The sequence below is a fragment of the Babylonia areolata genome, chromosome 25 (genome assembly GCF_041734735.1).
Source record: "Babylonia areolata isolate BAREFJ2019XMU chromosome 25, ASM4173473v1, whole genome shotgun sequence".
Classification (NCBI taxonomy): domain Eukaryota; kingdom Metazoa; phylum Mollusca; class Gastropoda; order Neogastropoda; family Buccinidae; genus Babylonia; species Babylonia areolata.
This window is the reverse complement of record NC_134900.1, coordinates 30,303,773-30,327,369: the sequence shown is the minus strand read 5'-3', so window position 1 is coordinate 30,327,369 and position 23,597 is coordinate 30,303,773. Positions and strand designations below refer to the sequence as shown.

At 44.6% G+C, this 23,597-nt stretch overlaps 1 protein-coding gene across 1 annotated transcript in view; it reads right to left on the bottom strand.

The window, feature by feature from the left end:
- Nucleotides 1-22,966, bottom strand: part of LOC143299744 (uncharacterized) — a 34,108-nt gene extending 11,142 nt beyond the window's left edge. The window contains exons 1-9 of the mRNA XM_076613127.1: nt 22,766-22,966; nt 22,494-22,673; nt 20,713-20,779; nt 16,497-16,685; nt 15,001-15,149; nt 10,751-10,880; nt 6,479-6,618; nt 2,602-2,664; nt 844-967 (exon numbers count right to left, since the gene is read on the bottom strand). Of these exons, the coding sequence (XP_076469242.1) occupies nt 844-967; nt 2,602-2,664; nt 6,479-6,618; nt 10,751-10,880; nt 15,001-15,149; nt 16,497-16,685; nt 20,713-20,779; nt 22,494-22,640 (1,009 nt within the window). The 5' untranslated portion in view covers nt 22,641-22,673; nt 22,766-22,966. The remainder of the gene's footprint in view (nt 1-843; nt 968-2,601; nt 2,665-6,478; nt 6,619-10,750; nt 10,881-15,000; nt 15,150-16,496; nt 16,686-20,712; nt 20,780-22,493; nt 22,674-22,765) is intronic.
- Between the last annotated feature and the right edge of the window lie 631 nt (nt 22,967-23,597).

The window sequence follows — 23,597 nt, the reverse complement described above, 5'->3', positions numbered from 1 at the left end:
GACACACACACACACACACACACACACACACACACACACACACACACACAGGGACACACACACACACTCACACACACACACAGGGACACACACACACACTCACACACACACACACACACACACACACACCAATACATTCGTAACACTCAGCTTGTTCACTATACCAGGATGGACAGAGGAAACGCCAGGCCACCTCTCTACAGGCAGGCGGGTCAGCTGAGTCTTGTCATGCAGTGTCACACACACACACACACACACACACACACACACACACACACAGAGGGACAGAGAGAGACACACACACACATGCACACACGCACGCACGCACGCACGCATACACACACACACACAGGGACACAGAGACACACACACACACACATGCACACACGCACGCACGCACATACACACACACACACACCATACACGCACGCACACACTCACTCACACACGCACACTCACATACTCACACACACTCACACACACACTCACATACTCACACACACTCACACACACACATACACACACACACACACACACACACACATACACACACACACACACACACACACATATACCCACACTCACACACATACACACACACACACCCACACCCACACACACACCCACACACCAATACATTCGTAACACTCAGCTTGTTCACTATACCAGGATGGACAGAGGAAATGCCAGGCCACCTCTCTACAGGCAGGCGGGTCAGCTGAGTCTTGTCATGCAGTGTGACACACACACACACACACACACACACACACCGACACACACACCCACACCAACACACACACACACAAGCGAATACATTTGTAACACTCAGCTTGTTCACTATACCAGGATGGACAGAGGAAACGCCAGGCCACCTCTCTACAGGCAGGCGGGTCAGCTGAGTCTTGTCATGCAGTGTGACCTGGATGGGTGAGCATGGCCCTGACCCACAGCGGGGCCTCACTGCCACCTGCACAAGGGATGAAGAAGGTGGCAGAATGGTTAAGACGCTCAGCTGCCAGTAATAGACAGACAGTTACATGAGGGTGCGGGTTCGAATCTTTGCTCTCACCCTTTTCTCCCAAGTTTTACTGGAAAATCAAAGTGAGCATCTAGTGATTCGGATGAGATGATAAACCGAGGTCCCGTGGTGCAACACGCACTTTCATTCATTTTGCCCATCGCTCCTGGTGGAGCATAGGCCATCGACGACCCCTCGCCATCGCACTCTGTTCTGGGCTGTTCTGGCCAATCCAGTCCGGTTGGTCCCTTGACTGCTTCAGCTCTGCCTCAGTATCTCGCCTCCAGCTGTTGCAAGGCCGGCCTCTCTTCCTCTTTCCCTGCGGGTTCCAGGTCAGGGCTTGGCGTGTGATGCAGGACACTGGCTTCCTGAGGGTGTGTCCGATCCAGCCACACTTCCTCCGCAGTATCTGCTTGGCCACTGGTTCCTGTCCCACTCACTCCCACAGATCTTTGTTTCGGATCTTCTCCTGCTACCGGATCTTGTAGATGCGCCTCAGACAGGTGTTGAAGAATGTCTGAATCTTCTGCTGCATCGTCTGTGTTGTCCGCCATGTCTCGCATCCGTACAGCAGAATTGACTTCACATTGGAGTTGAAGATGCGGAGTTTCACACTGAAAAAGAACCTGTGGCAACGAGAGAGTTGTCCTCCTCTGGCAAAATTCTGTAGAAGAAATCCACTCTTGATAGGTACACAAATATATAAAAGCACGCACTCAAGAAATTATACAAATAATGAGGCCAGGAGACGATATAATTATCATCTCCTGGCCTCATTATTTATATAATTTCCAGTGGATAAACTACCGAGGCAACCATGTATTTGTTCTGTATTGTCCATGTGTTCTGTGTGGCTTATTCAGGATTAAAGAGGCTATGCCAGTCTTGAATAAAAAGCTAATCTGTGTTTGCACATTTCTTCTGTCTTTGCTGCTGTGTGCACATGTCAAATGATTGGTATAAGGACAGGCCCGGCACTTCCTTTTTGAGGAAGTGTCTGTGTTTGTTCCAGTGTACCTTTTATTTACCTGTGTGCTAGCTGAATCGGTAGCGTAAGCATCACTGACTTGAAGTTGTGTACCTTGTGTAATGGAGAGAGTTACCACTCTTTACTATTTGTTAATCATGCACTCAAGGCTTTAACCAAGTGCACTGGGTTATGCTGCTGGTCAGGCATATACCCAGTTAGATGTAGTGTAGCGTATATGAATTTGTCCGAACGCAGCGACACACACCCCCCCCTCCCCACCCCCCCACCCCCCTGAGACTGAAAACTGCCAACGTGGGTAAAGACAGGAGGCATGCCAAAATCTTCCACTGTCTGAATCCTCTTCCTCTTCCTCCTTCGTGGGCTGCTGCAACTTCCACGTTCAGTTCAGTTCAAGAGAGAGAGACAGAGACAGAGACAGAGACAAAGCAATATACACATGTCTTAAAAAAATCTTCTATTTTTAATGTATTATTTTCTAAATGCTACAAGCACCCCGTCTGAGAGGTGTAAGCATTTAGTATCAATATCATCATTATCATTATTAAATCCCAAAAAATTCTAGGAAGTAAATGTTGTTAAAAAAGAAACTCACAGTGACGACGCTGGTTTCTGGAGGGATGTTTCTCACCACGACAGATGGTGAAGACGATGACACCTGCACACCAACGAAAAAAATCAAACAGTGGATAACCAGATAACATGCATGCCTTTTCCTCTCACTTTTAACTCTCTCCGGATGAAGGAATGCATGAGCATTCCTACATAAAATGTATTCGGTTTCCGACGACGGAATGGAATAGCATTTTCAAGAAATAAAAATCCATCACGCGCTGTACACGTGATTTTGTGATTAGCCAAGCAGAGTGCGCTATTCTGGGTCACTCCACAATCGAATGGTATGATTGGTCAGCCTGCCATGTGTGGCCCGTCTTGCACACACGCTGACAAAGTCACTGACCGGTCGTCTGCTCGCGTGCCAGCCTGTTAGCAAAGCGGGCTCTTCTCAAAATGTTGTGAAGCGAACAAGGCAGCGACGGCGACATTTTAGGGTTGCCGAAGTACTTGAAATGCTACAAACTGAAGGGTCCGACATTGAAGAGGTGGATGATGACGAAGAAGAAAGCGAATTTAATGCAGAAAGCAAGCATGGGTATGGTGATTCGGGGTGAAAAATTGGCAGTATTTTCTACATATGGCAAAACTGTAAAAATAAGATGAGAAATGTGATTCTTTTTTTTTTATGTGTAATAGCTCAACACATAATAAACCGGTTCTAGAAGTTTCATTTTCTTACTCTGTATTTTGTATTTTTTGTATTTTTTTCCCAAACCCTTACAAATGGGCCGTCTGTGGGGAAAAGCAAGGGAGAAAACTTGTTATCCCGAGTGAGTTAACATTTAGAATGTCGGATCATGATGGTACAAGGAACGCAGTCAAGAAAATTTGTTTAGACCACTGCAACACCAACCTTAGAAAAAAAAAATTCATTGGCTAACCGAATTTACACAAATATGGAATGCACTACCAACCCAAGTTAAACTTGCACAAAATACAAACACGTTGAAAAATCTCCTTGACACCAACATCATCTTAAAAGAAAAAAAATTTCTGATTATGAAAAATGAAAACAAAGTTTCTTGTAGAAGAGTACTTGAGTACCCCACCCAACAACAAGAGACAATAGAAGAAAATAAATAAATAAAATAAAATGGAAGAAGTGAAGATGAAGATTCGACGGGGACATGAAAAAGGCCGAGAGGTCTAGGCAGATGACTTGCCAGTCCCATTACTACTACCACTACTCCCTGATAACCTCCGTCATTCTGATTCCCTCGCATCTTTTAAATCTCGTCTCAAAACTCACCTTTTCCCTCAGCAATAAGTTCAATTGTGGCAGGTCCACTTCCTTTGCGTTAGCTGTGCTTGACTATGCGTGTATGCATATGTGTGTGTACATAACTACATGCATGTATATGAATGTGTATTGTGTGTGCGTGTGTTTATGTAAGTTTGTGCCTGCCTATGTGTGCGTATGTGTTAGGGTAGCTGTTAGATACACATGTATGTTAAATGTATGCAGCGTGTGTGTGTGTGTGTAGTCACATTTTGGTGTGTGTATGTAACATAGGTATTATGTTAACAAAAGCGTTTTTGTAAAGCACCTAGAGCAGATTTCTGGATAGTGTGCTATATAAGTGTCCATTATTATTATTACTACTACTACTACAGTCCAGCTGACCACATAAGCCAGATTTGCTTAACTAAATAAAACATGAAACCATGTTCAAACTCAAAACCCTGTCACATATGGGAAACAAAAACAAAAACAACAAGAGAGGCAAGGCCTTCAAGACTCACTTGTGATATATTAAGTCCCCTAGCATTAATTACAGAGTAATTTCCCTTTTTTTACCCCCTCTGCACCAAAACGTTTGCAAAATAAATAAAAATTCCATGCTTAGCAAAAGAAGTTCCTGTTTGAACAAAAAATGATAATAATGACTCCTCTTGTTGTTGTGTCAGAATAAGAGGTCAAAGTGCCAAGTTTAGAGAATACAAAAAATATAAATATAACAGTGAATGCAGTTTGCATATAATTAGGCTTCATTCTTTTTCTTTTTTTGTGCCCATCCCAGAGGTGCAATATTGTTTTAAACAAGATGACTGGAAAGAACTGAATTTTTCCTATTTTTATGCCAAATTTGGTGTCAACCGACAAAGTAGTTGCAGAGAAAATGTCAATGTTAAAGTTTACCACGGACACACACACACACACACACACACACAGACAACCGAACACCGGGTTAAAACATAGACTCACTCTGTTTACACAAGTGAGTCCAAAAACCTGTCAGCACAACACGGTTGATGGCTTACCATCTTAACTCTTTCATCAACAAGTTTCTGAGTGAAAAAATAATCCATGGTGGCCAGATATTTTAGACACAACGCTCTTAGTCACACACACACACACACACACACACACGGTTAGATTCATGTCACACAACAACATAATGGACTTGTTCACTTCAAACTTGGTCTGGAGGCAAAATGGGGAGGGGGGTTGGGGGGGGGGGGGGGGGGGGGGGCGACCAAGGTCAGTCATTGTTCTGTTGCCCATGGAAACTGCTGGCTGCAGCTGTCAAGCTTTGTTACAATGTGATAAATGGTCCTTTTAATGTGATAAATGGTCCTTTTAACTCTTTCCCTACCAAGTTTCTGTGTGAAAAACAACTTTGTTACAATGTGATAAATGGTCCTTTTAATGTGATAAATGGTCCTTTTAACTCTTTCCCTACCAAGTTTCTGTGTGAAAAACACCTCCCCCAGCGTCAGATATTTTAAATATGATGCTCTCAGTCACTTAGTTTATTTATTTACAGTCTGTTCATCTAAGATGATGATATTAGACTGAAAATAAATGATATTATTATTATTATTATCATTTGGATTATTATCATTTCTATCATAATGATGATTGTTATTATTAATTAGAAATCGACATTTCTGTATATTCGAATGAAAAGGGGGGGCGGTTGAGGTGGAAGGGAGGGGGGGGCGTGGGGTGGGGGCAAGGGGGAGGGGACTAAGAAAGGAAGAGAGAGACAGACAGACACAGAGAGAGAGAGAACAGAATGTGGAAAAGATAAAGTACAAAATCTAAAATGGAGAGGGTGAGTGTCAAGAGATTGGAGAAAGAAAAAAATATAAGATTGGAAGGGTGTGTGTGAGAGGCGGGATGGGGGAAGCGGGATTAGGACCAAAAAAAAAAAAAAAATTAATAATCGAATATTGTATGCACTACTTCTTTAGTCACAGGCTTCGGTTCATGTCAAAACAACGCAATGAACTTGTTCACTTCAGACTGGGTCAGGGAGCAAAGGTCAGTCACTGTTCTGTTGGTGGGAAACTGGCCGCTGCTGTCAACCTTTGTTACGATGTGAAAAATGGTCTTATCATATGACCCCCCGATGTTGACAAAAACTATGGCGGTGCTCTGTCTAGTCCAACAAAAGTTGCCTATGGAGGTTAAGGAGTTAACATGACATCTTACTGGCGACTAAGGCGGTGAACTGTCTGGTCAACTAAAACTGCCTATGGCAGCAAAAGAGTTAACCAAACTCCTTAAGGCAAATAAGACTAGGCTGTGCAGTGAAAGACAGCCATTCCACTTAATTTATCATCCCCATATTACAAAAAAAAAAAAAAAAAAAAAAAATTGTAAAACAGAATCAAAAATGCTTCAAAGCCACACAAAAAGTTGTTGTTTTTTAAATGGCCATATAGGCAAATCACACTGCAGAATGGCAACTTTTTTTTTTGTAACCCTGTAGTTTCCAGAAAGGGATAATATAAGCAGAAACGCAAGAGTCTCTTACCACATCTGAATTATACAACTGTTCACCTTTGTCCTCCACAACAAACCAGAGAGGAACCATACAGGCAGAAACGCAAAAAGAGTCTCTCACCACGTCTGAATGGTTGAACTGTTCACCCTTGGCCTCCACAACATAATCTGTCGCAGTCTGAACAGGAACAAAGATGACGTGAATGCGCCGTGTTGAAAGCCAGGCGGCTGCCACAAGCTGCATGGACCCTCTTGATGCATCTGCAGAACAGAGACGCAAACCCCCGTCCAGTGTTTGTAGGAACAATCAGGAAAATTTGGTAGGAACACACAGACTCCCAACCACATCAGCAAAACGTACATTTCATCTACAAGGCATACAAACACTTGGGCCTAATATGCCTGGCACTTCTGTTGATATCGTCAGTCCCCCTGTGGCTGATAGAAATGTCAAACTCGCACACAGTCAATATGACGAGCATGCGAGTTCCCCAAAATGGAGGGCATGATGGACAGGCACAATAGCCGAGTGGTTAAAGCGTTGGACTGTCAATCTGAGGGTCCCGGGTTCAAATCACGGTGACGGCGCCTGGTGGGTAAAGGGTGGAGATTTTTACGGATCTCCCAGGTCAACATATGTGCAGACCTGCTAGTGCCTGAACCCCCTTCGTGTGTAGGCTACATGCAAGCAGAAGATCAAATACGCACGTTAAAGATCCTGTAATCCATGTCAGCGTTCGGTGGGTTATGGAAACAAGAACATACCCAGCATGCACACCCCCGGAAAACGGAGTATGGCTGCCTACATGGCGGGGTAAAAATGGTCATACACGTAAAAGCCCACTCATGTGCATGTATGAGTGAACGCAGAAGAAGAAGAAGAGGGCATGATGCACAGATATTTTTCAGTGTACGCTTGGCGAAACTTCTGTTCCCATCACTGCTTCTTTACAGCTGACACATCTGTGGCACTGTGTCGCTTCCCTGGTCTTTGTTGGTCTTGTTTCTCACTATCGCAATCCATGGCTGACTTTCTCTGTTTCCAGCCACTTGTTCCTTCCTTGCACTCCACAGGTTAACTCCCTCAGTACGGCCAGTCCTCTCTTCTCCTCTACACAGACCCCTCGGATGTCCAGTGGGTGTCTCAATGACCCAACCTTTAGCTTCCGTCGTCAGAATTGTGGTATTCTTTGTCAACATTCACCCCTTCAGTGTAAGAGCCTTCCGCTTGTAATATTTTGATGATGGTAATTGGGGTGAAACGCTGTTAACGTCGTCTCTTTCGCTGTTCGTATGGAGAGAGTTAATCCACCGGGCACAGACGCTGTTTGACTGAGACACAACTTGATTTAGCCACGTTCTCTCTTGTTAGGGCAAACGATTAAGCTGACTGGTCAACTCAAAGCCGTTTCAATGTAAACACACATGTGATTAGCTGAACATCATCACACGAGACCAAGGTTAGCAGTGACGGCCCTGGCCTTGTGATCGATAGGTCTAGAGCGTCTGGGTAATGTTACAACAGGAAAAGCATGTGATCAAGCTATGCAGTCGAACATGAACTCGTCAGGACAATTTTGACATTGGTGTAATGTCGGATCAAACCGCCATCAAGCGAAACAAAATATGGCGAAATCGTAACAACTGGCATCTCACACACACACACACACACACACACACACATGCACACACACACACACACACACACACACACACACGTTTGAACAGAAGCTGCATATTTCATGTGGATGGGGCTGATGACTAGATCTTGAGGTGGATGGTTGTTGGTGATAGCATGTTTCTTCAGCACAAGACAAACGGCAACAAGCTAAGGATCACACTTGCTTTTCAGCCTCCTCCTCCATTATACTGTGGAATAAAACGTCATATTTTTCTTTCTCTCCAGCATTTATTCCCTGCAACTCCTGTATTCACGCGTACGGATGAGTGGGTTTATTTTAATAAAGTACGACAATTTTTACCCTGCCATGTAGGTAATTGAACTCCATCCACTCTGGTACAAGGTACAAGTCATGGCCTAACAGTCTGTAATGTTGCAATGATAATGATAACAGCAGTACAACAACAACAATTCTACTACTACTAATAATAATGATGTTTATAAATTATTTGTCTTCTTCTTCTTCTTCTGCATTCGTGGGCTGCAACTCCCACGTTCACTCGTATGCACACGAGTGGGCTTTTACGTGTATGACCGTTTTTACCCCGCCATGTAGGCAGCCATACTCCGTTTTCGGGGGTGTGCATGCTGGGTATGTTCTTGTTTCCATAACCCACCGAACGCTGACATGGATTACAGGATCTTTAACATGCGTATTTGATCTTCTGCTTGCATATACACATGAAGGAGGTTCAGGCACTAGCAGGTCTGCACATATGTTGACCTGGGAGATCGTAAAAATCTCCACCCTTTACCCACCAGGCACCGTCACTGTGATTCGAACCCGGGACCCTCAGACTGACAGTCCAACACTTTAACCACCTGGCTATTGCGCCCGTCATAAATTATTTGTGCTTTCTTCTTCTTCTTCTTCTTCCACGTTCCCTGGCCACGTTACTGATTTTCAGTCCGGTCAAGACAGCGAAATCCGTGGTCCGTCACAGGAACCCCACCGGTCCCCACAGTTTCTCCTGGAGTTCCTCCACAGGGCTGGGCCATGCCTGGCATCTCAGAGCATTGAAGGTGGGGCAGGACTGCAGGATATGGGAGGGGGGTCTGTGGGCCTGTGCCACTGACAAGGGCACTGGTCAGTATTTGATATCTTCAGACGGAAGAGGTGGGAGAGGAGCTGACAGTGTCCCGTTCGCAGTCTGAAGATTGTGACTTGTGCCGCTCTGTCCAGCTCATGGATGCCGTCCTTTTCGTCTTCCGTCTCGATGTCCAGACATTGGCGCCATGCTTTCCTGAAGCTGTCTTTCAGTGTCGTTTTTGCCTCATTTGTGCTTTCAAACCTCTCCAAGAGTTTTTCAATACCTTGTAAGCCAAACACAAAGCACACTAGAATACACACTGATAACAGACATGTACAAACACATGCAGCAGATGTGGATTCGTAAGAAAACCGACATGGAATGGTGTACCTTAATTCAAGTTGAAATAAGTACGCGTTTATGTTTGATTTGAGAGATGGCTTTGCAAGGGCTATATAAATGTACTGTTATCATTATTACCATTATCATTATTAACATGCGCAGCAGAAACAGATGTGGATTTGTAAGAAAATAGACGTGGAATGGCCTGCCTTTATTCAAATTAAAATGAGCACATGTTTTTTGTGTGCTTTGAGAGGTTTAAACGTGCTATATAAATGTATCATTAACATCATCATAACATATAATACAGATTTATATGTTGGTAGTCCATCGTATGTTGGTAGTCCATGTTGGTAGTCCATCGTATGTTGGTAGTCCATCGTATGTTGGTAGTTCATCGGTAGTCCATCGTATGTTGGTAGTCCATCGTATGTTGGTAGTCCATCGTATGTTGGTAGTCCATCGGTAGTCCATCGTATGTTGGTAGTCCATCGTATGTTAGTTGGTAGTCCATCGTATGTTGGTAGTCCATCGTATGTATGTTGGTAGTCCATTGTATGTTGGTAGTCCATCGTGTGTTGGTAGTCCATCATATGTTGGTAGTCCATCGTATGTTGGTAGTCCATCGTATGTTGGTAGTCCATCATATATTGGTAGTCCATCGTATGTTGGTAGTCCATCGTATGTTGGTAGTCCATCGTATGTTGGTTGGTAGTCCATCGTATGTTGGTAGTCCATCGTATGTATGTTGGTAGTCCATCGTATGTTGGTAGTCCATCGTATGTTAGTTGGTAGTCCATCGTATGTTGGTAGTCCATCGTATGTATGTTGGTAGTCCATCGTATGTTGGTAGTCCATCGTATGTTGGTAGTCCATCGTATGTTAGTTGGTAGTCCATCGTATGTTGGTAGTCCATCGTATGTTAGTTGGTAGTCCATCGTGTGTTGGTAGTCCATCGTATGTTGGTAGTCCATCGTATGTTGGTAGTCCATCGTATGTTGGTAGTCCATCGTATGTTGGTAGTCCATCGTATGTTGGCAGTCCATCGTATGTTGGTAGTCCATAGTATGTTGAACCCACGGCAACAAAAGGGTTGTTCCTGGCAAGATTCTGTAGAAAAATCCACTTCCATAGGAAAAACAAAATAAAACTGCACGCAGGAAAAAAAACAACGACAACAAAATGGGGGGGGCGATGTAGTGTAGCGACGCGCTCTCCCTGTGGGGGAGAGCAGCCCGAATTTCACACAGAGAAATCTGTTGTGATAAAAAGAAATACAAATACAAATACAAATACAAACTGTAACTGTCATCATTATCATCATATCCGCCACACTAACCGCTGAGGAAGACGACAGTGTAGTTTACAACAGCCCCCGTGGGGAAGGTGGTGAACGCCAGGAAGTAATGCATCTCCGGGCTCCTCTCGTCTTCCAGGCCGACCCCTATGCAGTCATAGGAGATCTGGATCTGTGCCATCGCAAGAAGAATCTGTGCCAAAACTATGCGCAAAATAATAAACCTGGGTCTATACCAACACTTACTAACACTTTGTATCCCCCAAAAACTGACTTCTGATCCGGCGTTCGCCAGTGACCTACCTGGGTTCGAGGCCATGTGTTTGGCACTTTGCTGCGTCCTTGAGAAAGGCACTCTACTCTGATCTTCTTCAATCCACCCGGGGTGTGAATGGGGGTACCTGACTTCTTCAATCCACCCAGGGTGTGAATGGGGGTACCTGACTTCTTCAATCCACCCAGGGTGTGAACGGGGGTACCTGACTTCTTCAATCCACCCAGGGTGTGAATGGGGGTACCTGACTTCAATCCACCCAGGGTGTGAAGGGGTACCTGATTTCTTCAATCCACCCGGGGTGTGAATGGGGGTACCTGACTTCAATCCACCCAGGGTATGAAGGGGTACCTGACTTCTTCAATCCACCCAGAGTGTGAAGGGGTACCTGACTTCTTCAATCCACCCAGGGTGTGAATGGGGGTACCTGACTTCTTCAATCCACCCAGTTGTGAATGGGTACCTGATTTCTTCAATCTACCCAGGGTGTGAATGGGGGTACCTGACTTCTTCAATCCACCCAGGGTGTGAATGGGGGTACCTGACTTCTTCAATCCACCCAGGGTGTAAATGGGGTACCTGACTTCTTCAATCCACCCAGGGTGTGAATGGGGGTACCTGACTTCTTCAATCCACCCAGGGTGTGAATGGGGGTACCTGACTTCTTCAATCCACCCAGGGTGTGAATGGGGGTACCTGACTTCTTCAATCCACCCAGGGTGTGAATGGGGGTACCTGACTTGGGTCGGGGAATGTCAGAAGCAGTGACTGGAGGGACTGGGCCCCCCACCTTCCCATGCCAAGCCCTGGACACGGTCAATTTGAATTCACTGGTACCCTGGTAGGGGTATATGACTATGGGACCTCTGACCTTTTGTAAACACACACACACACACACACACACACACACACACACACAGCCACACACACATACATACACATACCGCCACACGCACACACCTTATACACACACACACACACATGCACACACACAGCCATGCACATATATACCCCCCCCCCCCCCCGCACCTCCCCTCCCACACACACACACACAGACACACGCACACACACACACACACACACACACAGAACCATACACACATACACACACACACGCCTACCTTCTACACACACACATACCCACCGCCATACGAACACACACACACACACACACACCTACCTTATACACACACACATACTGCCCCCCCCCGCCCCCATCTCCCCCCTACCCAGCCCCTCCCAAACACACACACTCACACACACAGAGAAAAGCTGTGCACTCACAGAATCATTCGGAGGAAAGTGACGCAAGCTGTTGCCCCCGGGGTGAGAATGGGGGTACCTGACTTCTTCAATCCACCCAGGGTGTGAATGGGTACCTGACTTCTTCAATCCACCCAGGGTGTGAAGAGGTACCTGACTTCTTCAATCCACCCAGGGTGTGAATGGGTACCTGACTTCTTCAATCCATGCAGGTGTAAATGGGTACATGACTTTTTTAATCCACCTAGGGTGTGAAGGGGTACCTGACTTCTTCAATCCACCCAGGGTGTGAATGGGGGTACCTGACTTCTTCAAACCACCCAGGGTGTGAAGGGATACCTGACTTTTTCAATCCACCCAGGGTGTGAAGGGGTACCTGACTTCTTCAATCCACCCAGGGTGTGAATGGGGGTACCTGACTTCTTCAATCCACCCAGGGTGTGAATGGGGGTACCTGACTTCTTCAATCCACCCAGGGTGTGAAGGGATACCTGACTTCTTCAATACACCCAGAGTGTGAAGGGGTACCTGACTTCTTCAATCCACCCAGGGTATGAAGGGGTACCTGACTTCTTCAATCCACCCAGAGTGTGAAGGGGTACCTGACTTCTTCAATCCACCCAGCTGTGAATGGGTAACTGACTTCTTCAATCCACCCAGCTGTGAATGGGTACCTGACTTCTTCAATCCACGCAGGTGTAAATGGGTACATGACTTCTGCAATCCACCCAGGGTGTGAATGGGGGTACCTGACTTCTTCAATCCACCCAGGGTGTGAATGGGGGTACCTGACTTCTTCAATCCACCCAGGGTGTGAATGGGGGTACCTGACTTCTTCAATCCACCCAGGGTGTGAATGGGGGTACCTGACTTCTTCAATCCACCCAGCTGTGAATGGGTGCCTGACTTCTTCAATCCACCCAGGGTGTGAATGGGGGTACCCGACTTCTTCAATCCACCCAGGGTGTGAAGGGATACCTGACTTCTTCAATACACCCAGAGTGTGAAGGGGTACCTGACTTCTTCAATCAACCCAGGGTGTGAATGGGGGTACCTGACTTCTTCAATCCACCCAGGGTGTGAATGGGGGTACCTGACTTCTTCAATCCACCCAGCTGTGAATGGGTAACTGACTTCTTCAATCCACTCAGCTGTCAATGGGTACCTGACTTCTTCAATCCACGCAGGTGTAAATGGGTACATGACTTCTTCAATCCACCCGGGGTGTGAATGGGGGTACCTGACTTCTTCAATCCACCCAGGGTGTGAATGGGGGTACCTGACTTCTTCAACCCACCCAGGGTGTGAATGGAGGTACCTGACTTCTTCAATCCACCCAGGGTGTGAATTGGGGTACCTGACTTCTTCAATCCACCCAACTGTGAATGGGTGCCTGACTTCTTCAATCCACCCAGGGTGTGAATGGAGGTACATGACTTCTTCAATCTACCCAAGGTGTGAATGGGGGTACCTGACTTCTTCAATCCACCCAGGGTGTGAATGGGGGTACCTGACTTCTTCAATCCACCCAGCTGTGAATGGGGGTACCTGACTTCTTCAATCCACCCAGCTGTGAATGGGTGCCTGACTTCTTCAATCCACCCAGGGTGTGAATGGAGGTACATGACTTCTTCAATCTACCCTGGCTGTGAATGGGGGTACCTGACTTCTTCAATCTACCCAGCTGTGAATGGGTACCTGACTTCTTCAATCCACTCAGCTGTGAATGGGTACCTGACTTCTTCAATCTACCCAAGGTGTGAATGGGGGTACCTGACTTCTTCAATCTACCCAGGGTGTGAATGGGGGCACCTGACTTCTTCAATCTACCCAGGGTGTGAATGGGGGTACCTGACTTCTTCAATCTACCCAGGGTGTGAATGGGGGTACCTGACTTCTTCAATCTACCCAAGGTGTGAATGGGGGTACCTGACTTCTTCAATCTACCCAGGGTGTGAATGGGGGTACCTGACTTCTTCAATCTACCCAGCTGTGAATGGGTACCTGACTTCTTCAATCTACCCTGGGTTTGAATGAGGGTACCTGACTTCTTCAATCCACCCAGGGTGTGAATGGGGGTACCTGACTTCTTCAATCCACCCAGGGTGTGAATGGGGGTACCTGACTTCTTCAATCCACCCAGGGTGTGAATGGGGGTACCTGACTTCTTCAATCCACCCAGGGTGTGAATGGGGGTACCTGACTTGGGTCGGGCAATGTCAGAAGCAGTGACTGGAGAGGACTGGGCCCCCCAACTTCCCATGCCAAGCCCTGGACACGGTCAATTTGAATTCACTGGTACCCTGGTAGGGGTATACGACTACGAGACGTTTGACCATTTGTAAACACACACACACACACACACACAGAGCCACACACACATGCAAAAATACAAACATACACATACCGCCACACACACACACACCTTATACACACACACACACATGTACACACAGCCATGCAAACACATATCCCCCCCCCTCACACACACACACACACAGAGCCATACGCACACTCACAGAGACACAAGCACACACACACACACACACACACACACACAGAACCATACACACACACACACACACACACATACCTTCTACACACACACATACCCACCGCCACACGATCCCACACATGCACACACACACACACCTACCTTATACACACACACATACCGCCCCCCCCCCCCATCTCCCCCCTAACCAGCCCCTCCCAAACACACACACACACACACAGAGAAAAGCTGTGCACTCACAGAATCATTCGGAGGAAAGTGACGCAAGCTGTTGCCCCCGACGATGAAGGCGCGACATATGGGGTGAGTGGCGTAGTAGTTGTGGTTGCTGTCGTTCCTGGCGTTGAACTCCACCATGAGAGCATCCTTAGGCCCCATTGATGACTTTCCTACACACACACACACACACACATAATCCCCCGCTACACACACACACACACATAACTCCCCCCCCCCCCCCCCTTCTCCATTGATAAGTATTGTTTTATAATGACCTGGAGGTGAGCTTAAACCAAACCCAATCCCCGAAAATGTTTATTCGCTCTGTGAGCACTTTCAACCTTTAGTGGCCATGTCTACCAGTGCAGGCAGGCAGGCAGACGAGTTTTCTTTCAGAGCAGACACACCTGCACCCTATGGCAGGCAGGCAGAATCTTCCCCACTGCCCTGCCTGCTGGTCTGGTCGTGATAACTCTCTCCATACGAACGGCGAAAGAGACGACGTTAACAGCGTTTCATCCCAATTACCATCATCAAAATATTGCAAGCGGAACGCTCTTATACTGAAGAGGTGAATGTTGACAAAGAATACCACAGTTCTGACGACGGAAGCTAAAGGTTGGGTCATTCAGACACCCACTGGACATCCGAGGGGTCTGTGTAGAGGAGAAGAGAGGACTGGCCGTACTGAGGGAGTTAAAAGGACCGTTTTTCACATTGTTAGAAGGGTTAGACAGCTGTAGCCAACTTTCCCATGCAACAGGAGAGTGACGTACCTTCGCCCCTTGGCTGAGTTTGAAGTGAACAAGTTCACTGTGTTGTTCTGAAGCAAGTCAAATCAAGTAATTGAGAACGTCTGGTCTAAAAAAAAACAAAAAAACTTGGCGCTGCAGAGTGTTTTTCACACAGAAACATGGTGGTGAAAGAATTATAAGCGCTATGTGATTGCAGTAGTATTATCAATATTACTAGTATTATTGATACTGATGCCCTTGACCGCTCTCGCTGGAGGATGCTGTGCTCTAGTGGCATAAAGACGTTTGAAAACAAGAGTATGCTGGCCATTAAGGAGAAGCGTGAGCGAAGGAAGCAGGGCTCAACTTCTGGAGACGTTTTCCCTTGCAACACCTGTGGGAAGTGCTGCGCATCCAGAATCGGCCTCTTCTCCCAAATGAGGACACACACCGACAGATAAGCCTGCCTGCCTACTCATCCGTCGGATCGACAGGAGACTCCATCATTGTTGTGGTTAAAAAATTTTTTTTTTTTTTTATTGATATGGATACTTATATAGCCCCTATCCTTGATCGGAGACCAAGCTCTAAGTGCTTAACAAACACAGGGTAATTTGCACAACAGGCTGATTAATTATTTTACTGAGAGTGTGTGTGGGCATGGGGGGGTGTGGGGGGGGGGGAGGGGGGGGGCAAGGGTGGGTTATAGACCTTGTTAAGGTTTAACTGACAATTGGAAAATGGATTTTTTTTTTTGATTCATTGACCCAGTCACGTACGTACCACAAGCAGGAAGACCGGCAGTGAAGGCCAGCGACACTTCAGGATCAATGTCTGGCATCTCCTCGCAGGAGACGCTGAAGGTGCTGAGATTCACCAGCGTGGCCTGATGAGACACCTGGTGGTAATCAGGCGGGTTGTTGTTCCCCCAGGCTGTTGACACCAGGGTCGCATGGATGTCCCTGCATGCATCTGTTGAGTGATGCAACGAGAAAAGACTGTGCTGCTTGTATTGTATTGTATTGTATTGTATTGTATTGTATTGTATTGTATTGATTGTATTGTATTGATTGTATTGTATTGTATTGTGTTGTATTGTATTGATTGTATTGTATTGATTGTACTGTGTTGTACTGTGTTGTACTGTATTGTATTGATTGTATTGTATTGTATTGTGTTGTATTGTATTGTATTGATTGTACTGTGTTGTACTGTATTGTATTGGTTGTATTGTGTTGTATTGTATTATGTTGTATTGTATTGATTGTACTGTGTTGTACTGTATTGTATTGATTGTATTGTATTGTATTGTGTTGTATTGATTGTATTGTATTGTATTGATTGTATTGTATTGTATTGTGTATTGTATTGTATTGTGCTGTGTTGTGTTGTGTTGTGTTGTGTTGTATTGTGTTGTGTTGATTGTATTGTATTGTATTGTGTTTTGTGTTGTATTGTATTTATTGTATTGTATTGTGTATTGTATTGTATTGTATTGTATTGATTGTATTGTATTGTGTTGTATTATATTGCATTGATTGTATTGTGTTGTATTGTATTGATTGTATTGTGTTGTATTGTATTGTATTTATTGTATTGTATATTGTATTGTATTGTATTGTATTGATTTGATTGTATTGTATTGTGTTGTGTTGTATTGCATTGTGTTGTATTATATTGCATTGATTGTATTGTGTTGTATTGTATTGATTGTATTGTGTTGTATTGTATTTATTGTATTGTATTGTGTATTGTATTGTACTGTATTGATTGTATTGTATTGTACTGATTGTATTGTATTGTGTTGTGGTGTATTGTATTGTGTATTGTATTGTACTGTATTGATTGTATTGTATTGTATTGTGTTGTGTTGTATTGTATTGTATTGTATTGATTGTATTGTGTATTGTGTTGTATTGTGTTGTATTGTATTGTATTGTATTGTATTGTTTTCTCATTTTTGTCACAACAGATTTCTGTGTGTGAAATACGGGCTGTTCTCCCCAGGGAGAGCGCGTCACTACACTGAGAGCGCTACCATTTTTGGGGGGGGTATTTTTCCTGCATGCAGTTTTTTGTTGTCGTGGTTGTTGTTTTCCTTTCAAAGTGAATTTTTCAACAGAATTTTGCCAGGGACAACCCTTTTGTTGCTGTGGGTTCTTTTACGTGCCCTAAGTACATGCTGCACACAGGACCTCGGTTTATCATCTCATCTGAATGACTAGCGTCCATACCACCACTTAAGGTCTCGTGGAGGGAGAGAAAATGCTGGTGACTGTGCCGGGATTTGAACCGGTGCGCCCAGATTCTCTCACTTCCTAGGTGGATGCGTTACCTCTAGGCCAACACTCCACACGACACATAAGAGAATTATACTGTTTGCACTGATGCAATACATTAAAAAGAAAGAAAAAGATCTGCATGAATCAATGCAACAACTAAATTATACTGCATGAATCAATGCAACAACTAAATTATACTGCATGAATCAATGAACAAACTTTGAACTGATGCAACAACACATTCAAAGTAAAAATCTGCATGAACTGATATAACACCTAAATTATACTGCGTGAATAAACGCAATGACGAAAAACTTTACACTGCATGAATAGAACAGAATATAGAATATGTGTACCAGGGTCACAAGGAATATTGGCCATGCAGTATTGAATCAATTTAAAACAGAATAAAATCATAATGTATGAATAGATGCAACAACAAAATTAAACTGATGCAGCACACAATTCATACTACATGAACTGATGCAGAACACAATTCATACTACATGAACTAATGCAGAACACAATTCATACTACATGAACTAATGCAGAACACAATTCATACTACATGAAGTGATGCAGCACACAATTCATACTACATGAACTGATGCAGAACACAATTCATACTACATGAACTAATGCAGAACACAATTCATACTACATGAACTGATGCAGAACACAATTCATACTACATGAACTGATGCAGCACACAATTAATACTACATGAACTGATGCAGAACACAATTCATACTACATGAATTGATGCAGCACACAATTAATACTACATGAAGTGATGCAGAACACAATTCATACTACATGAACTGATGCAGAACACAATTCATACTACATGAACTGATGCAGCACACAATTCATACTACATGAACTGATGCAGAACACAATTCATACTACATGAACTGATGCCGCACACAATTCATACTACATGAAGTGATGCAGAACACAATTCATACTACATGAACTGATGCAGAACACAATTCATACTACATGAAGTGATGCAGAACACAATTCATACTACATGAACTGATGCAGAACACAATTCATACTACATGAACTGATGCCGCACACAATTCATACTACATGAAGTGATGCAGCACACAATTCATACTACATGAACTGATGCAGAACACAATTCATACTACATGAACTGATGCAGAACACAATTCATACTACATGAATTGATGCAGCACACAATTAATACTACATGAATTGATGCAGCACACAATTCATACTACATGAATTGATGCAGCACACAATTAATACTACATGAATTGATGCAGCACACAATTAATACTACATGAACTGATGCAGCACACAATTAATACTACATGAACTGATGCAGAACACAATTAATACTACATGAACTGATGCAGAACACAATTCATACTACATGAATTGATGCAGCACACAAACAATTATACTGCATGATGTTTCTGTGTGTTCAATGTGTGTGTATGTCTGTGACAGTAAAATGTGTGTGTGTGTGTGTGTGTGTGTGTGTGTGTGTGTGAGTGTGTGTGTTTGTGCACAAGTGTGCAGTGTGTGTGCAGTGTGTGTGTGTGTGTGTGTGTGTGTGTGTGAATGTGTGCACACATATATGTTCATAGGGCTCGCAGTCCCATGTGCCCACCTTTTGTTAACAGTTTTCGTTTCAAGGTGTCAAAGCATGCAGACTGATCCAAACACACACACACACACACACACACACACACACACACACACACACACACACACACACTGACTGACTGACTGACTGACTGAAACCTTTTACTGTCAGATTAACTTTTTGTTGTACAGACATTTTCGCAACCATTTGAATAAATATTAACTGAGCAACGCACAGAAAATCAAAATTGAGAAAAGAAATAAAACACCAATGATATGAATTTAAAAAGAACAACATATTTAACAAATCAATTTACCAAATTTCAACAATATCAATATCTCAAAAAATGTTTTAACACACACACATACTCACAGATGTGTATCCCCCACCCACCCCCTACATATATCCATGCATGCACACAGACGCCCATTCAAATTCCCCCACCTCATACCCCTACCCCAAGTACGCTTGTATAGTCACATTTTGATTTCATTCACCCGCTCCAAAGACGTGTAAGTGTTCACACCCACATGCACAAGCGCTCTCTCTCTCTCTCTCTCTCTCTCTTTATCCCCCCCCCCCCACACACACACACATACACACACTGTCTCTCTCTTTCTGTCTCACCTACACTCCCACCCACCCCCACACATATACATTTGCACCAACATACCTTCACACACACACACACACACACATATATATATATATAATCTTTCACACACACACACACACACACACACACACACACACACACACACATATATATATATATGCTACATCACATAAATATGTGTATAAAAAAATACATTTGTTTCTTCTTCTTCTTCATCTTCTTCGTTTTTGGGCTGCAACTCCCACATTCACTCATATGTACACTGGTGAGCTTTTACGTGTATGACCATTTTTAACCCCACCATATAGGCAGCCATACTCTGTTTTCGGGGGTTACATTTGTTCCATTTTTTGAAAAGCAGTTTCCTGACCTGCGCATGAACCAAACATGCTGGAGAGGCCTTGAGTGCCTACCACAGACATTCAAATGAAAACAGCGCATGGATCTTCCAGTTTCATAAGTAACACCACACATACTTACCTGGATGACTGTGCTTTTGATTTCCTATGTCACACTTGAATCCATTGGTTGATGCACCACTTGCACTCTGCAACAGTTAAAAAAAAAAAAAAAGACAGTTTCAATTTCTCAAGAAGGCATCAATGCGTTCAGATAAACCCATACACGCTAGGCCACATCTGCTAGGTAAGATGCCTAACAGCAGCTCAACCCAATTAGGCCTTGAATGCATGCATGAATAATTGTGTACCTAACACAGAACTCTGCCAGAGGACAACGCTTTAGTATACATGGGACCTCGATTTCTTGTCTAATCAGGATGACTTGACGCTCATTTTAATTTTCCAGTCAAACTTGGGAGAAAGGGCATGATTAGGATTCGAACCCAGACCCTCATCTGGACAGTGTATTGGCAGTTCAGCATCTGAACTCAAGGAAAATCAGCACCACCCAAGCATGCATGCGTGTGTGTGAGAGAGAGAGAGAAAATGTGTGTGTGTGTGTGTGTGTGTGTGTATGCAGGTAAATGCATTCGTGTGCATTGCTATGTGTGTGTGTGTGTGTGTGTGTGTATGTGTGTATGTGTGCTTGCATGTATGTATGTATATATATATATATATGTTTGTGTGTGTATGTTTGTGTGCTTGCATGTATGTACGTATATGTATATATGTATGTATGTATGGATGGATGTATTCATGTATGTGTGTGTGTGACAGAAAGAGAGAGAGATAGGAGAGAGAGAGAGTACTAAGTAGACTGTAGATGGAGACACAGCACAAAGTATTAAGAAAGATTACCCAGTACAGTACATAAATTGTGCGATTTGAGTGTGCAATCTGCGCATAGGTCTAGTGATTCAATCTTTATGTAAATGTTAATTAAAATGTTTGATCATGCGTGTTTAAAAGCAACTTGAATGCAAGCAAGCGTGCAAACTATACTATAGCGTGCAACACATATGGATTATCACCAGGCTAGATCTCGACCCCCTCAAACTGCGCCACACTGCAGACAAGGCCACCGTGATGTACAAGATGATGGGTGGTTTGGTTGAGGTGGCACCCCGGGAAGGTTACTCTAGTGCAGACAAATACAGCTGTCCAAGGCCACCCTGAAAAACTACAGGTACCCTTCTCCCGCACTGACTCCCACAGGCACTCCTTCTGCCCTTCAGCTGTCTGCCTGTGGAACCAGATTCCAGACCATTATTACCTCAGTCATTTCCCCTCAGTCTTTCAAGACCAGGGCTGAGGCCTAGTTGCGAGCCTCAGTCTCTGTATTGCTACAGGACTGGGGTTTTTTTGTTTGTTTGCTTGCTTGTTGTTTTTTTGTTTGGGGGTGTTTTTTGTTGTTGTTGTGTGGGTTTTTTTTGGGGGGGGGGGGATGGACAGATGCTGTGTGGAACCCGGGTTCCCCTGGCTGAACTAGGGGGCTTAACGGTCGTACACACACATCAGTAACCTAGAGCGCACCCCCCTATTGTGGATTGTTGCCCTGAAAAGGGATCACCACAGGATTATTGGCAAGACAAGACGTGCAATCCCACGATGATTTCAGTGATTGCGAAATTCCTCCCCTGTGTTAAAAACTGCACATTCGTAATCACATAGACTTCACAACCTAGATCTGTGAGACGGACATGTTTATTTACATTCTTGGATAAGGGCCAACAGGTACGCATGCACCAGTCTTCAGTCGGATTAACTGGCATTGGGAAAACGAAACTAAAACGGTGAACGCTTTATATCAACGCTCCATTCATCCATGTTCGGACCACGTCTTTGTCAGTGAAAACTAACCTTCACTTTGCAGCTTCCGCAAGGTTTGGGGAAATAAACAGGACGATCGTCGACCATCAGTCCAGAGTCAATGCACTCAGATGATCGTTCCCGGAAAAAGCTGGCGGCTACCAGCAACAACACAAAACAAAGTGGAGAATGCGTCATGTCGGCCGCCACGGTGCGAGGATCGGGTTCATGCTGGAAAAAAAAAACAACTTTTTAAAAATATTTTTTCTGGGGTGTTCACTGACAACCAGACCTGCGAACAGAAGTAGACTGGTTGTCATCACCTCGTCATTTCATCGGACGATAGGTGGAAGTAACTCCCAGTTCGCAGTCTTCAGTCTTCCACTCCGTCTCCCTTCGCGCCATGACTGGGTGTGTCCGCAGGTAAACCGGTCGTCTGCCTGTGTCAGCCCCCAACCGAGATTGTTCCCCCGGCCACTGTGACAATCAGCCCTCGGCACGTACCCTAGGTCTTGTACACACCCTCCACCCCAGACTTTTTTTTTCCCGTTTTGTTTTGTTTCCAAATAATAATTAAGTTCGTGTTCTCGCCAGTCAGTTCCACTGAACGCGCAAAGGTGACTATGATTTCCCGGCTCAACACGCCGGGGCCGAAACTGCCCTCCCTCCCGTTCACTTCTCTCGTCTCTCCCTCAAAAGTAAAATGACTGGCTGATGAAATAAATAAATAAATATTTTATACCATTTATTCAGTTGATGACCTTTCATTACTAATGGCAGGGCTCAACACTTTGTGTGTGTGTGACGGTCCGGAGTGTGTCAGCGGTGTGTGAGTGTGTGTGTGTGTGAGTGTGTGTGTGTGTGTGTGTGTGTGTGTGTGTGTGTGTGTGTGTGTGTGTGTGTGTGTGTGTGTGTGAGTTTGTGCGTGTTTGTGTGTGTGTGTGTGTGTGTGAGTGTGTGTGAGTGTGTGTGTGTGTCAGTGTGTGTGTCAGTGTGTGTGTGTGTGTTTGTGTGTGTGTGTGTGTGAGTGTGTGTGTGTGTGTTTGTGTGTGTGTGTGAGTGTGTGTGTGTGTGTGTGTGTGTGTGTGTGTGTGTGTGTGTGTGTGTGTGTGTGTGTGATAGAAGGCCCGGGAGAGAGAGAGGTTGTGAGAGAGA